This window comes from Mauremys mutica, chromosome 3 (genome assembly GCF_020497125.1).
Source record: "Mauremys mutica isolate MM-2020 ecotype Southern chromosome 3, ASM2049712v1, whole genome shotgun sequence".
Taxonomy (NCBI): Eukaryota; Metazoa; Chordata; order Testudines; family Geoemydidae; genus Mauremys; species Mauremys mutica.
In genome coordinates this window covers 130,357,421-130,374,623 of record NC_059074.1, presented here as the reverse complement: position 1 = coordinate 130,374,623, position 17,203 = coordinate 130,357,421, and the positions used below count along the sequence as shown (strand labels likewise).

The 17,203-nt window shown below is 40.8% G+C and overlaps 1 protein-coding gene across 1 annotated transcript in view; it reads left to right on the top strand.

Moving 5' to 3' along the window:
• Window positions 1-13,132, top strand: part of RAB4A (RAB4A, member RAS oncogene family) — a 30,416-nt gene extending 17,284 nt beyond the window's left edge. Inside the window, exons 6-8 of the mRNA XM_045011752.1 lie at window positions 576-671; window positions 2,879-3,040; window positions 10,361-13,132. Of these exons, the coding sequence (XP_044867687.1) occupies window positions 576-671; window positions 2,879-2,994 (212 nt within the window). The 3' untranslated portion in view covers window positions 2,995-3,040; window positions 10,361-13,132. The remainder of the gene's footprint in view (window positions 1-575; window positions 672-2,878; window positions 3,041-10,360) is intronic.
• Window positions 13,133-17,203: the final 4,071 nt, after the last annotated feature.

The window sequence follows — 17,203 nt, the reverse complement described above, 5'->3', positions numbered from 1 at the left end:
CTGTCAGCATGCTTGCAGCTTTTTAGGGCATTCTTTTAAATTTTTCACTGGAAAACACTTGTGCTGAATAACAGCGTGGTGCATTAAAGGGACATAGAACACAATCAGTTAAAGAATACATATCTATATTACTAAAACCTATTGATAAATCTAATGTCTTACCATAAATACTGGCTGATTTTTATACTCCACTTGCTTTGAACAGTAGAACTAGATGGGCCTGTGCAGTTGGCTTCATATTCTGGTTCCCGTGCAAGCACAATGCTGTTGCCTTTGAGTTTCCAGCACTTGAGAGAGAATGTCTAAATCTCAAACCAAAAACAGTTTTTCAGTTACATGTTGTAATCATGACTATGTCAATGTTCAGTATGTTCTCGGACTCCTCTCTTCAGAACCTAATTATTTTTTGGAGAGGGTGGGGGAGGCTAAACTGCTTCAGAGTCTCACTTAAAAATAGCTTCTGTTTAAAAGAAATCTTACTGTTCTGACACACTTTTTTCTTGTTTCAAGTACTGCAACAGAGCATTTCAAAGTTTTAATGACCTGAGATTTTATTTTTCTGGTATCAAATGCAGAACTGATGTTTTTGGAAACAAGTGCACTAACCGGGGAGAATGTTGAAGAGGCCTTTGTACAGTGTGCAAGAAAAATACTTAATAAAATTGAATCAGGTAAATTGAAATAAAGATTGTTTAAATTAGAATGTATTTTCACTTGTCCCATCGTGAAAACTCCAGTATCTCGCAGCTTTGGAATTTCCTTATAGTAAAAGTTTAGTCACAGTGCATCAGTAAATCTGTGGATACAGTTACTTGTAATAGATTACATGTATAAATAGATTAAATGTGTACATTCTGTTTATAAAAAAAAAAGTCCCTTTCTGTTTATCCACCTCTTACCTCCCCATATATGTTAACGGGAATGAACATTAAATTTAATTGCATTCATCAAAAGGAGGATGTACCTCCATATAGTTTCTTAATGTTAGACTTAATATTCAGCTTTCTGGTTGCAGGCTGCATGCTCTGTAGCCTTCTTGGTCTTCACAGCTACAGAGCCTCTGAATTAGGAAGACTTAAGTTTTAGCAGCTTTCTGTGCTGCATCACTATCCTAGCAGACATGGCTCTTCAGATCACTTTTGCACCTGCTTTTATATAGGTAGGGAATAATATCAAGGTGATTAAACAGATCGTATACTAAGCATATCAGACCTTCCATTGTTAGAAGTGCTCTAATTGAACTGCATGGCTTCTGGCTGAGGCCAACTTACTCATTTATATTTTTGCAGGCTCCAGAATACATAAGGTGCCTCACAGTACAAGTGAGACTTGATTGTGGTAATAGTCATTGCAGCAAATCCACTTTCTAGTCTACTCTAGTTTGTGCCTCCATAAAATAACTTTTAAAATTGACAAAACCAGGAAGCTCAGTCTAGTAGGGAGCCAGTTTCCATGTTTTGAATTCCAAGGACATATTTTGAATGTTCAGGAACTCTTTGGTGTAAATTCCTCTACCTTTTTAACTCAATCAAAGCCAAAACTCCATTTTTTTAAATTCATATTTTAAATGGAAATGGAGCAAAACAGAGAGCTCATGGCTAGGCTAGTGTATCAAACTGATCAATCTATCCCTGGTTTGCTATGGTAATTTTGATCCTTCTTTGTTTGAAAACTAGTATCTAAAATTGGGTCTCTCCCCCCCTTCCCCCCCCCCGAATGAAATTGGAACTATAAAGCCAACATTTAGTTATTTTGGACTTTAACTACCTCTATAAGGGAAAAGACCTCTTGCTGCAGTCAGTCTAAGGGCTTGTCTGCACAGGGAAGTTAGTGGACAGTAAGCTAGAGTGTAAATTTAAAGTGCATTAGCTATTTTGCACAAATCTCCCCATGTGGACACACACTGTACTGCACACTAAGGCCGCATCTACATTACACACCACTTTCAGTGGCACATGTAGCTAAATGTCACCAGGAAAGGTGCACTGCGTCCACACTGCAGTGCGTAGCCACCCAAATTCATGAAAGCCTCTGGGAGAGGGGAGGCCAAGAGAAAAGGTTTCAGCTGCTCCCTGCTGCCAGAGCCTTTCCTTGCTACCTCCATCCCACCAAAGCCTTTCCTCACCGCTGTGAAAGCTTAACCCTTTCCCTGCTGCCTACCCCCAAACCCCACCAGAGCCTTTTCCTGCTGCTGGAATCTTTCCCTGCAGAGGAGAAGGGCTCCAACAGAAGAAGCTGGCAGCCTTTCCCTGCTGCCAGAGCTTTGTACTGCAGAGGGAAAGGCTCAAGCAGCAGGACACTACACTGCTACTTTTAGCAGTGTAGATGGGAGGCACAGCTTGGGCCAGTAGAGAACATGTAGGGAATGTACTCCAGGTACATAGCCACACCCTCAGGTGTGTCACTCTTACTGACTTAATCCATGCTTCACCATCTGCACTGCTGTTTATCCCCATACTAGGAGGGCTGTGTGTGTATGCCCACTGCCAAAAAAAAAATCCTTCAGTGTAGAGAGACACTGCACTTTGGACAGGCAGCGAAAGCTACTATGCACAAAGGCACTTTTAGTGCACAGTGCAAGTGTTCACATAGGGAACTAGTACACACTAGCTGCTATGGGCTTTTTCCCCATGTAGATAGCCCTAACTCACTTGTAAGATACACTGCTTCAGTTCTGTTCAGGGGCTAGACAATTTGAAACTACTGTGGAAAATGAGAGATGGAATTATCTGAATGATAAAGAACTGGATCATTGTTTTTTATAACTGGGATAGGGAAACATAAATGGTAATAACTTTATCTAGTGTTAGCTGTTTTTACTTGTAATCTGTTATCTGCAAATGAGGACAACTTATAAGGCCATTTTCTTTCTCATCAGGTGAACTGGATCCAGAAAGGATGGGCTCAGGAATTCAGTATGGAGATGCTGCCTTGAGGCAGCTGAGATCCCCACGTAGAGCACAGGCTCAAAGTGCTCAAGAATGTGGTTGTTAAAAAAAACACAACGAAACAAACTGAACACTTGTTCTAGAAACAAAAGGTAAGCCGTAGAAACTGAGAATAAGCATCTTTGGTAGGTTGTTCTACCTCATTAGTGTATTATATTGATGCCTCCATACAGAGCCTTTATATTTTGTGGTGTTGGACTTTTTCATGGCTAACGTTTTTGATGGTTTTTTGGGGTAGCAAGGTGGGGTCTCTCCCATCCCCCCCTTGCCTCCAGTATGAGGGAGACTTGCTTGCACTTAGCTGGATGTCACCTCCCTGACACCACCAGTCTGTTAGTCACCCATGCACGCTCCTCTGGGCAATGCCAGCCCTTTCCACATAGATCTCTGAAAAATCTGCTCAAAGTGCAGTGGCAGTCACAAAAGATATGTAAGGAATGGGATAGATAAGACAATAAATATCGTAATGCCACTGTATAAATGCATGGTACACCCACACCTCGAATACTGTCTGCCGTTCTGGTTACCCCATCTTAAAAAGATATATTGGGTTTGGAAAAAGTACGGACAAGTGCAACAAAACTTATTAGAGGTAAGCAACAGCTTCCATATGAGAAGAGATTAAAAAGACTGGAGCTGTTCACCTTAGACAAGAGGTGACCAAGGGAGGAATATGATAGAGGTCTGTAAAATCATGAATGATGTGGTGAAAATGAATAAGGAAGTATTTTTTACCCCTTCCAAGAACCAGATGTCACCCAATGAAATTGATAGGCAGCAGGTTTAAAACAAACATAAGAAAGTGCTTCTTTACACAGTGCATAGTTAGTATGTTGAACTCATTGCCAGGGAATGTTGTGAAGGATAGAAATACAACTGGGTTCAAAAAATAATTTAGTTAAGTTCATGAAGGATAGGTCTATCCATGGCTAAATCTGACTGCCAAAAGCTGGGACTAGATGACGGGATGTATCACTTGATGTTCTGTTTCATTCCCTCTGAAGCATCTGGCACCGGCCACTATCTAAAGACAGGGTGCACCTAGACCAGAATCATTGGTCTGAGCCATATGGCCATTCTTATGTTCCTTTTACTTTGCAAGTTCATAATAGGTATATTCCAGTCCCCAAGTTCTTTTGATGTGTTCCTGTAGTGTCCAGTTCCTTATCTAGTGAACACTCGTAGAAATACCAGGTCTGTGGTCCCCAAGGGAACAGTGTACACACTAGCTTATATGATGCAGCTCAGGATCAACACCTTGCTTAATACCTCAGTAATGAGATATAGTGAAAACAACAATAGGCTTATTATCAAAGATTCAAGAGACGGTAAATAATGATAATGGATAAAGGGCTACATAAAAAACAATTACATGCTTTCTAGGTACTAAACTTAACTATTAGGTTAAACTTCTGTCTAATGAAGTCTTATCTGAACCAGAGCCATTTGCAGCTTCTTAACTGAGGCTGGTTGTGATCCTGTTTTCCTGAATGTAAATGCACTGCCCATTTACTTCCTAGGTGCAGGATAAGGGGGTATCTTCCTTGCCTTCTATTTATATCCCCAACATTCATTGTCTGTACTTAGAGACAGTATACCCATATCACTTGTTTTTCCTCTCTTCTCTGTTGACTTGCACATCTCTGACGTCATATGTAAATGTGCATCCATTGTGTTAACTTAAAATGCTTAATTTACATGGCAGAGGCAGGTGACTAAACATGTTTTGTCTGACAGCAAACCTGTTTTTCCACCTCTGATACAGAATCTAAGAACTTATTTTCAGTACCCATACATAGCTCTTCATGGTGTCTGTACATACATTTCACAACAATAACAATGACCAGTATGAGCCTAGATTTCATTTAAGACCTCACATAACATTCTTTGGTCAACCAGAACCTATGTATCATGATCAGGATATTTTTGTAACCTCCTTGCCAGTTAGTGTTGAGGGGTTCTTGGGTTGCAAAACAATTTAACAATAGAGTAAAGTAATATGCAAAGTTCATTTGTGCTGCCATTGACCTTTTCAAGTAGAGGTAGGTTCCATGTGTCAACTCTTTGTTGAAATATGAAATGGTTATTCTTATTCCATAGAATTTCTCAATCAAAAGACCTTCCCTTTGGACTATTCTGCTGCCATGAAATGTGTTCTGATTTTTCAATAGACATCTGTACTGTACAGAAGTGCAAACAATTTCCATGGTGTCATAAGAAAATACTTCTAGAAATCAGAATTCAAAAAAACATAGGGTACATTTCCATATCTATCAAACTTTTTTTCATGATCAGTTTTTTTTTTTAAAGTAAATGTTTAAAGATCAGACTTGGTCTTTAAAATGAGTTAAAATACAATATATGGTTCCAAACATTCTCCTCTTCCTTGTAGGAAGAATAGTTTTTGATGTCTTGCATCCCTTCTTATGACTTGAGCAGAAATGCAGCAAATGCTTCTTCCCTTTTGCTGGATTAAGATAGTTACCTCTTCAAGCTGTTGTCTAAGGTCATTTTCGCATATGGGGGAGAGCCAGTCTGACACATGTCTCTGGGAGACAGAAAGGGAGGCTGGAATGAAACATCCCTTGCTCTCCTTTCAGGAGTTCTCAAGCAGACTGTGGAAATAAGAGGCATGTTCCAATGAAGATCAGCAGCTGATTGTACACCCCCCCCCCCCCGCCTGCTCTTTGCATGGCTCTTGAAAGCAAAAAGGGAGGCAATGAGCTGTGTTTGGCCAGCCCTTCTCAGAATCAGAGTTGATGATGCTTCCCAACTCTGGAGATGTGCCAGGCTGGAGAGGGAGAGCTGTTGATAGACCAGCCTGTTTCCTCTCCTCCTCCTTCCAGTAGCACACAGGAGCTTAAAGATGGGTGGAAAGCAGATGCTCTTCTTTAGGGAGCTCAGCAAGCTGGTTTGTTTGCTTAACTTCCTCAGGAGCACTTCTCCCACTCTCCAGTTTCCTTCAACTATCTAGGGTTTTCTTGAGGGCTTTTTTCATCTAGCTGTCCATCCAACATAAGAACGGCCATACTTGGTCAGACCAAGAGTCCAGCTAGCCCAGTATCCTGTCTTCCAACAGTGGCCAATGCCAGGTGCCCCAGAGGGAATGACCAGAACAAATAATCAAGTGCTCCATCCTGTCGTCCATTCCCAGCTTCTGGCAAACAGGGGCTAGGGACACCGTCCCTGACCATCCTGTAAAATAGCCATTGATGGACCTATCCTCCATGAATTTATCTAATTTTTTTTAACCTTGTTATAGTCTTGGCCTTCACAACATCCTCTGGCAAAGAGTTCCACAGGTTGTGCGCTGTGTGAAGAAATACTTCCTTTTTGTTTGTTTTTTTTTTGTTTTTATGTCTCTTCCAAGCTGAAAAGTCAGTCTTATTAATTTCTCCTCCTATGGAAGCCATTCCATACCCCTAATCACTTTTGGTGCCCTTTTCTGAACTTTTTCCAATTTCAATATATATTTTTTTGAGATGGGATGACCACATCTGCATGCAGTATTCAAGATGTGGGCGTACCATGGATTTATAGAGGCAATATATTTTCTCTCATTATCTAACCCTTTCTTAATGATTCCCAACATTGTTTGCTTTTTTGACTGCTACTGCACATTGATTGGATGTTTTTCAGAGAACTATCCACAATGACTCCCAAATCTTTCTTGAGTAGTAACCGCTAATTTATGCCATCAATGTATATGTATGGTTGGGATTATGTTTTCCAAGATGCATTACTTTGCATTTATCAACATTGAATTTCATCTGCCATTTTGTTGCCCAGTCACCCAGTTTTGAGATATCCTTTTGTAGCTCTTTGCAGTGTATCTGAAAACTGCCATTTATTCCTACCCTTTATTTCCTATCTTTTAACCAGTTTACCAGTCCATGAGAGGACCTTCCCTCTTATCCCATGACTGCTTACTTTGAAGAGCCTTTGAGGGACCTTGTCAACAGCTTTCTGAAAATCTAAGCACACTATATCCACTGGATCACCTTGTCCACATGCTTGTTGACCCCTTGAAAGAATTCTAGTAGATTGAGCCATGATTTCCCTTTACAAAAAACATGTTGACTCTTCCCCAACAAATTCTGTTCTTCTGTATCTGACAATTTTGTTTTTAACTATAGTTTCAACCAGTTTGCCTGGTACTGAAGTCAGGCTTACTGGCCTGCAATTGCTGGGATCACCTCTGGAGCCCTTTTTAAAAATTGGTGTCACGTTAGCTATCCTCCAGTCATTTGGTACAGAAGCAAATTTAAATGATAGGTTACAGACTATAGTAAGTAGTTCCGCAATTTCACGTTTGAGTTCCTCAGAACTCTTTGATGAATACCGACTGGTCCTGGTGACTTCTTACTGTTTATCAGTTTGTTGCAAAACCACCTCTGACACCTCAGTCTGGGACAATTTCTAAGATTTGTCACCTAAAAAGAATGGCTCAGGTTTGGGAATCTCCCTTGCTGAATTCATTTAGTTTCTCCGCAATGGCCTTATCGTTCTTGAGTTCTCCTTTAGAATCACAGAATATCAGGGTTGGAAAGGACCTCAGCAGGTCATCTAGTCCAACCCCCTGCTCAAAGCAGGACCAATCCCCAGACAAATTTTTACCCCAGTTCCCTAAATGGCCCCCTGGGTTTAGCAGGCCAATGCTCAAACCACTGAGCAACTCAATCGTCCAGTGGCCCCACTGGTTGTTTAGCAGGCTTCCTGCTACCTATATACTTAAAAAAATGTTGCTATTACATTTTGAGTCTGTGGCTAGCTGTTCTTCACATTCTTTTTTTGGCCTTCCTAATTATATTTTTACACTTCCTTTACCAGAGTTTGTTTATGCTCCTTTCTAGTTTTCTCACTGGAATTTACATTCTACTTTTTAAAGGATGCCTTTTTGCCTCTCCCTGCTTCTTTTACTTTGTTTAGCCATGGTGGCACTTTTTTGGTTTTCTTACTATGTTTTTTAATTTGGGTATACATTTAAGTTGAGCCTCTATTATGGTGTCTTTGAAAGGTTTCCATGCAGCCTGCAGGGTTTTCACTTTTGGTGCTCTACCTTTTTAATTTCTGTTTACCCACCTCATTTTTTGTGTAGTTCCCCTTTCTGAAATTAAATGCTACAGTGTTTGGTTGCTGTGGTGTTTTCCCTGCCACCGGGATGTTAAATTTAATAATATTATGGTCACTATTACCAAGCGGTCCAGCTATATTCACCTCTTGGACCAGATCCTGTGCTCTACTTAGTCCTAAATCAAGAATGGCCTCTCCTCATGTGGGTTCCAGGACTAGCCTCTCCAAGATGCATTTAAGGTGTCAAGAAACTTTCTCTGCATCCTATCCTGAGGTGACATGTACCCAGTCAATCTGGGGATAGTTGAAATTCCCCATTGTTTTTTTATTTTATTTTAATAGCCTCTCTAATCTCCCTGAGCATTTCAGTCACCATCACCATCCTGGTCAGGTGGTCAGTAATATATCCCTACTGCTATATTCTTATAATTAGAGTATGGAATTACTGTCCATAGAGATTCTATGGTACAGATTGGTTCATTTAAGATTTTAACTTCATTTGATTCTATGCTTTTTCACATATAGTGCCACTCCCCCCCCACCAGCACGACCTGTTCTGTCCTTCCGATATATTTTGTACCCTGGTATTATCCTCATTCCACCAAGTGTCTGTGATGCCTATTATATCAATATTTTAATTTAATACGAGGCACTCTAGTTCACCCATCTTATTATTTTGACTTCTAGCATTGGTATATAAGCACTTTAAAAACTGGTCATGTTTTAGATGTCTACCATTACATGATGTAATTGAATGGGACTTTCTTTCATTTGACTATTTCTCATCAGATCCTACCTGTATTTTATCTTCCATCCTATCCTCCATTACTAGGACATAGAGAATCTCCATCCTCCCCCTAAGGGATGTCTGTCAGAATCACATGCTCCTCCACGCCTGTTGGCTTTCCCCCAGCCTTGAAAATTAAAAAGGTCATTGAGGAGTTTTTAAACAAAGTGCCAGCAATCTGGTTCCATTTTCATTTAGGTAGAGCCCATCCTTCCGGTACAGGCTCCCCCTTTCCCAAAAGTTTTCCCCCAGTTCCTAATAAATCTTAACCCCTCCTCCCTACACCATTGTCTCATCCATATATTGAGACCCTGTAGTTCTGCCTGTCTAACCGGCCCTGCACGTGGAACTGGAAGCATTTCAGAGAATGCTACCGTGGCGGTCCTGGATTTCAATCTCTTACCTAGCAGCCTAAATTTGGCCTCCAGGACACACCACCTGTCCTTCCCATGTCATTGGTACCTACATGTACCATGACCACTGGCTCCTCCCCAGCACTACACACAAGTCTGTCTGGATGTCTCGAGAGATCTGCAACCTTCGCACCAGGCAGACAAGTCACCATGCGGTTCTCCTGATCATCGCAAACTCAGCTATCTGTTTCTAATGATGGAATCGCCCATTTCTAATACCTGTCTCTTCCTAATAACTGGAGTTCCCTCCCCTGGAGAGGTATCTTCAGTGCGAGAGGATACCACATCATCATCTGGAAGGAGGGTCCCAACTACAAGATCGTTTCCCTCTGTTCCAGTTGTCTGTCCTCCTTTCCTGAGACATTCATCATCAATAGCACAGAGGCTGTCAGACTGGAGGTGGAATCATTTTACTGTGTCCTGGAAAGTCTCATCTATGTATGTCTCTCTGTCTCCCTTAGCTCCTCCAGCTTAGCCACCCTGGTCTCCAAAGCCCGTACACGGTCTCTGAGGGCCAAAGTTCCTTGCACCAAATGCACACATACACCACCTGCCCATAGGGTAGGTAATCAATACATGCTGCATTTGGTGCAATAAACAGATGGTTTTTGAAGAAAGCCACCCACTTGCTCTGAGCTGCAGATGTATTAAAAATAAAACTGGTCTTTGAAACACAATAACTGGATTATTTTCTCTGCATTCATTTTGGCCTGAGTGGGATACAGTATGAGTAGTACACATCCTCCTCATTCAAGCTGCTAGCAGAAATCTGAGCAGAGGAGGTTGAAACTTAAGAGCAAAGTTTTAAAAATTTGCAAATACTGATTTCTTAAATCAATTGTCATCCATAAATCCTAAAATGAAACTTTCTGTTCCTAGTGTAATCTGTGAGTTGGCAATCCCTCAGTCAAAGGGCTTTGTGCCCTTTAAATGAAGGAAAAATGGAAGGGTGCAGCTTGAGGGATCCTGAGTTTACAAATGGCTTGAATGCATCCATCTGAAGTCCCAGGAACTTCAATGTGGCTCTGCAAGGGTGCATGTCCATAGAGCCAATTGCAGGATTTGAGCCTTTTTATTCCTAAACTTAGATTAAATTTCATAAAATGTTCACAGCAATAATTTGTTTTTGTATTTTTCAGATGTCCATGCAATTGGTGTTTGTAGCAACAACTGACACAGCTTGAAGGCTATGCAGTTTTTTTAAAACATCTTTACTACTGTATGTGAACAGAAAAACCACTGCTGGAAAAACAGTACTGTATGGTGGTAGGCAAGAATGTGCATATGACATAGCAGACTGCAAAACAAACCTGACAATTCAGTGGACAATACTAAGACTCACCTGTATGTAAACATTTTCCGTTACATATTTTTGTCATTCACCTTTAAAGTATTGCTGTATACTGTATATAATGTAACAGTAAATTTCCAAAGCATGATATACTTATGTTTGATATAATAAATGTTGCACTAAAAGCAATTATATTTTATTTTTTTAATCATATTAACTAAAACTTGTTAACTGAGTTAGGCTTTATCATGTTTGTGTTAATTGCACAGTAGGTTATATTTATGACCTGAAATACAAAGCCACTGGCACTGTCAGTGATTTTCCTACTTCACTACGTTTGCCACATTCTACAAGGTGTTTACATGATCCATTCTAGAATTACGGTGAGGACATTATCTAAGTTTACTAATCCTGTCAAATTTGGAATGGATGTTTCTAGTGAAGTGCATCTGTTCTGTTTTCTGACAATTCTTAAATAAATTTCTCTAAACTGTATTTTTTCCTACTTTGTAGGTTAAAAATGCTGCTGCTAAGTCTCTGAAATGACTGCTGTCTGACCTTAGATCTTGGAAGTTTCTTATCTGTGTTCTCTGGTTCTTTTCTTTTCCTTTTCCTTTTCCACTTCTGTTGTATAGAAGTGGGGGCCAATGAGATTTGTTTGTTTTTAGCAAAACTGTGTATCTTTTTACTGCTGTGTGAGTCCATGAAAGATCACCACAATGATTTCTCGTGTGTCTGTATGAGAGAGCTGTTTCTATAAGAGATTGCTTAATCTCATTGGACTGCACTTCTCAAAGATGCTTTAGCTACTAATAAAGCAATCTGCTATAAAAAGTCTGTTCAGTGAAAATACCTGTTCAGTGAGGCCAAGTGTTTCAAATGTACAGTACCTAGAAAGTGCAACTAACTATGCTGAATGTGGAATTTTCATTAAAATGTATTTTAAATATTCTAAACTATAATGGTATTATAGGAATTTTAAACATAGATCCTAATTGGAGGGTCTCTTCATACAGATCTCCCCTCTGGCCTGGAATAAGGTACCATCCTCCCTGTTGTCAGATCCCGCTGAGGGTATTTTATAGTGTTGGATTTATATACATGAGGAAATGGAATATAGGAGGGCTACATGCATTTTCTCTCTGCCCCTGGAAACTATCAGGTATTCGGCTTGTCATATTAACTTTCGTTCATAGTTTAGTTTAGGATGTTGGAACCTCCCTCCTGACCTCTTTATTGTGGGGCAAAACAGTCAGCACAGGAAATCCTGTTGTCATGGCTCCATTAGAGCTATACTTAGGCGGTGGGAGAGAGTCCAATGACAACATGAAACCTAGGTGTCTGTATCACTCTCCAGGAGTGGTGGGAAATCTCTATAGCTTTTGTATTGCCCCCACTCCACAGCCACTTTTAAGTGGCATTTCTGAAAGGAATGTAATAAGGAGAGGGTAGAAAGGTTTCTCATGAATGTAAGTCCAGAATAACTCCATTGAGCTTAAGTTATACTGGTGTAACTGAACAGCATTTGGCCTAAGAAACCTAGCAACATAGAAAATTATTTCTTATATCTATTACAGTTTCATGAGCAAAAACTGCATTATTGACAGATACCTGAATCCTCACTTGAGAAAGAACACAAATAGAATTTAAATATTAAAACAAAACTAAATTATAGTGCTATAATTCCAGAGGGTATTGGCAGCACAAAAGCACACGTAGAGTGCTTGAGGTAGATTCTAGAGCCCCTCAATGGAATTCTAATCCTGCATTTAAAAATAGTCCATGGTGAGGCTTGGTTCAGTTTAAATTTTTCCTAAAGGGTGTGGGTCTATATCTAAACTGAATCGAAAAGCACAAGGCTTAAATAGAATCACTTAACCATGCTTTACACAAGAAAAAAAATCTATCTTTTGAAGTCTTGCAGGCCATTAATCCAAGTAGCTTTGTATAATATCCCTCTCTCAATCAAGAGTCAGCATGCAGCATTAGACTTAAATGACATGTAGAAAAGACTCATTGTATTACTCCTGGGGGAATTCTGCACAAAACATAAATTCTGCATGCAATATTTATAAATTCTGCAAAATTCTACATGTTAAAATAATACACTATAATCATACCAGCTTCCATTATTTTAGTAATTTATTTCAAAATACCTGTGAGCAAGTATGTCTGTAACAATGCAGACTACAAAAAAGATTCAGGAAATGCTTTTTGGCAAATAGATTCTTTACTAGGCATATTAACACGGAACTCTGAGTAATTTGTTTAAATGAGAATACTGGACTATATTTCCCACCCCCACCCCTCAGAAGCAGTGCAAAGGCTTGGGGGAGTTGGGGGTAATGGAGGCACTTAGGGAGAGGAAAGTAAACTGCTGAGAAGGAGCCTGGATGTGAACTTTAAAGGGTTTTTTGGGTATGGGTAGGAAAAGTATGGAACTCGGGGGCATGGAGGCAGATTGTTAGGGAGTGTCTCCACACAGTGCCTGAGAGACCCCTTTTACCATTCAGTCAGGCATATCTGCCCCCTCCCCATCTGTCTCGGTGCCCCCATGCTCCATTCCCCTTCCCCTCTGTAACTCTGCACCCCCCTTCCCCCTGTGCCTTCACTCCCATTCAGCCCCTGCCCCAGTCTGTCCTCCCCCCACTAGCCCTTATGAGCCCCTATCTGACCCCCCCCCCCAGCAGTCCATCTCCCTGTAACTCCTGACCTGGTCCAACAGCCACTGTGAAGAAGGTAGGCTCTTTCTCTTCCCTATCCTGGCTGGGGCTTGCCAGGAGCAGCTGCTGTGCTCTAGCACCACATTGCCCTCTGGTGGGCAAAACTGCAGCAACTTTTCAGCAGAAGCTATTTTCTACCAAAACATTTTTAAAAATATGTATGGTACATGAAAATATGCACACATTGCAGTGATCATAGAATATCAGGGTTGGAAGGGACCTCAGGAGGTCATCTAGTCCAACCCCCTGCTCAAAGCAGGACCAATTCCCAACTAAATCATCTCAGCCAGGGCTTTGTCAAGCCTGACCTTAACCACTAAGGAAGGAGATTCCACCACCTCCCTAGGTAACCCTTTCCAGTGCTTCACCACCCTCCTAGTGAAAAAGTTTTTCTTAATATCTAACCTAAACCTCCCCCACTGCAACTTGAGACCATTACTCCTTGTTCTGTCATCAGGTACCACTGAGAACAGGCTAGAGCCATCCTCTTTAGAACCCCTGCAGAATTCCCTCAGGAGTATTATATATAGCATGGATGTCTGTTGCCTAGCTGACCAGAAATGCTCCCAAGGAATGTTCCTCTCCTAGTATATTTGCATATATTTTTTTTGGAATCTGCCTAATACTGCATTTCAAAGCCTAAAATAACTCCAAAGAACCATACTATGTAAATATCTACCTTGATCTCAATTTCTTGGTTGTCTTCCAAGTATATATTATCTGGAAGTGCTTTCTACCACAGCCCCTTTCTCCTCCCAGAAAAGAGAATATAACTGGTGATTCAAAATAGAGGGAGTTTGCACATCAGATTTGGAAGACCCTGCTGATAACTGCAGGATCTAAAACTAAAAGCTGCCTGTCCTTTGATCCCAAACTCTGCTGGGGGTAGTCCAGTGGAATATGTTGCCTTCATACCAGCTTCTCAAAGTTGGGAGAATTGTGTCCTGCTTTCCAGAGCCCCAAAGAGGAATGAATGCTGAGAAATGACTGTCCAGTTTTCACCTTTACACCTCCTGCTCAACTTTTTGGTAGCTGATGAGGAAAGGGGAAGGCTGCTTGACCTTCCCAGTTCTGAGATGTAGCACAAGCTGTGGCCTCTCTCCGGTGACTGCTGTTGTGACCAAAGTGGGTAGGGCCTTTAGTCATCTAGTGTTCTTATTACCCACCAAGTTAAGGGTGCTGATAAGAGGAAGGTTTGCTTAATTCCAAGGTTCTCAAACCCCAGTACTACTTGCACTGTGGTCTCAGGTGGCTTTCTCCTCTGTGGGTGCTAAACCTCATTCATTTTCCTTCTCTGCAGCTCTTTACACCTTTCTCCATTACAATGTCATTATCTTCAGCGTTACAAATGTGATTGGTTTTTTTGTTCTTTTCAAACAGTCTGAGAAATAACTGGTGCAGATTTAGATTTGGAGTGATAAAAAGTCTCTCTTCCTCCCTCCTGCCATTTACATACAAAACTGATACAGAAGCCTTTTGTTTATATATGAGCACTTTTTGAATAGTTTGGTCAGTTTTCTGGAACTAAAAAAAGCTAAGCACAATTTTTTTCTGTAATCAGTTATCTTAAGCTTCCAGATTCCCTTCATGTAGAATAAGTAGCTTTATTACAGTAAGCCTTAGTGTATATACTTGATCTTAACATCTTAAAGTGTTTCTAAAAATAAAGTGCATTCAGACTGCACATTAACAAGGTTAAAGTGCATGACTTGTGTTACAATTTGTACTGTGATGCATATTTCATTTTAGTGACCAGTTGGTACTGGAGGTAAAGTAACAAGGTGTTTTAAAACTAATGTAGCAAGCTTTGGGGAAAATATAATCATGACAGAGGGTAGCTCGCCACAGTGTGTAGGTTAGATTATCTACTATTCCACAGTGATAGATTTGAAGATGTTAAATTTCATGCCAGGAACATCCCCAAATTAAGTTCACATTTGGCTCTAAAATTTTAATCATACATGTAACAAGCTAGATTGACAAATGTAGTTTTTACCTAAATAGTCTCCTTACCTTCCATATACATAGTGCATGTATTCCATGCATGGAGAAGTTCTTACCCTAATTGACTTACCAAAGCAAAATGACTTAGCAAAGCTTTCCTACCACAACATCAGGCATCTGAAGTCTATTTCATTGTTCATGGAGGTTTTAGATTAAAGTTTGTGAAGGTTTAAGTATTTTATAAAACCCTCTCTTCTACCTTCAGTGTGTTGCTGCACTACACCATTGTTTGATGCTTGTATCTACTCTTGAATAAAGAATGTTTTCTGAAGAGTATAAGTGTTCTGTAGTAAGTCATCTTATTTCTTGTACCTCTATTACAGTGCACAGCTGGTTTAACTCAGTTTGTTTAGGTGGTTTTATGTTGACTGGAGAGCTCTCTCCCAGCAACATAGTGTCGCTACATGAGCAGTCTTACAGCAGCACAGCTGTAGCTGTACTGGTGTAAGCTTGCTAGTGCAGACATTGCCTCTAAGTCTTCTGAATCAAGGCAGGGTTGCTGTATGGGTTGTGGCACCTGTCTCAGGTCATTTGTGAATTAAGAATTGTAAGCCAGCACAATGGAAACCCTATTTACATACAAAGTCAAGATACCAGAGAAGGTCAATCTCTGAGGGCAGACCATGAACTTTGAGGAATTTAAGGGAAGGGCAAAAAGATGCCCATTTGTCCTGTGGGGGAAGATGACTGTTCATCTTCATGAAAATGGAATCCAAAAGAGCCTTGCTTGGAAATGTTATGTAGGACATTTGGGATGAGAAAAGCTGCTTTAGGTAGATAGTCCAAGTGTAGTCTTCAGGAATCATGTTTTCTGTGTAACTTGTTTCCATTAGCCTCTCTTAAATCTTGATCATTGATAATAAACATTGTAGCAAAAAACAATGTTAGGTAAGTGCTGATCCTGAATTGACTGACAGGCTGGGTGTATACAGTTTCTTTGGGGACAGGATATTGGGTATTTACTGGCAGTATTCAGTGAATGCTAGAAAGGGATGTGTCAAAGGGGACTAAGGTACATCTGTTAACCTGCAAGATAAAGTAAAGGCAGCCTCCCCCAACACTCTTTGGGCTATGCAAAGGGTGGTGGTAGGGAGCTGATCTACCCAGTTAAGCACACGCAAATCTTTTGCTGAGGCAGGGGGATAAGCGACTCACTCCCAAAGACACTGCTACCAGATATTCCACCCTTGCTTTATGTAGCATTGGTGCACCTGAGATGAAGGACCCCTACACTAGTGCAAATGGTAGTAGACAGTAGGATCCTCTATTCTCCCTTTGCACCCTAAGATGGCCAAGTTATTAGTAACATTTCCATAAGTAGACTCAACACTTGCTTAAGAAAGCAAGTTTTAGGAGTATGTGAAGTAAGAATATCCTCAGGGCAAGAAGTCTTCCCATGAATGTTCAGTGTCTAAGGGGCTGGACACTACCGGGAATGCTGAAAAGGCCTGTGGGTTGATGTATGTTATAGCAAGGCCTACAGAGGCCTCAGAGGTAGTGCTTGTACTGCCAGAAGCTGATGTTTCCAGGAGCTCATGCACAGTGGTACACATTAAGGCAGGTAGCTCACAACCCTGGGGAACATTAGATACTCATTGTTGGCATTTGGTCATCTTATTTATCTAATGTAGTTTCCAGCTAGGTCTAGAAAAGAAGTTGCTTGCTAAGCTCTTGGAACACTTCCTCTAGCCTTTCCTTTGATTTTGCAATTCCCCAGGTTGCCAGAACTTTAGTGTGACACCTGCATAAACTTTGTCACTTTCCAAGAAGTTACAGATCTGTGACCCTGATTCTGCTACAAACTATTACAGATAAGCACATCCCTGACTACTTGTGGAGTGGCCCTTCTCAGCATGAGGGTAGCAGCATCAGGCCTGAGTAAGCACACCACTGCATTAAGGCTGGGTAGGTTAGTGCATCCTTTCACTTCTGGAGCTCTCAATGCCACTTTGCATCAACAGCTA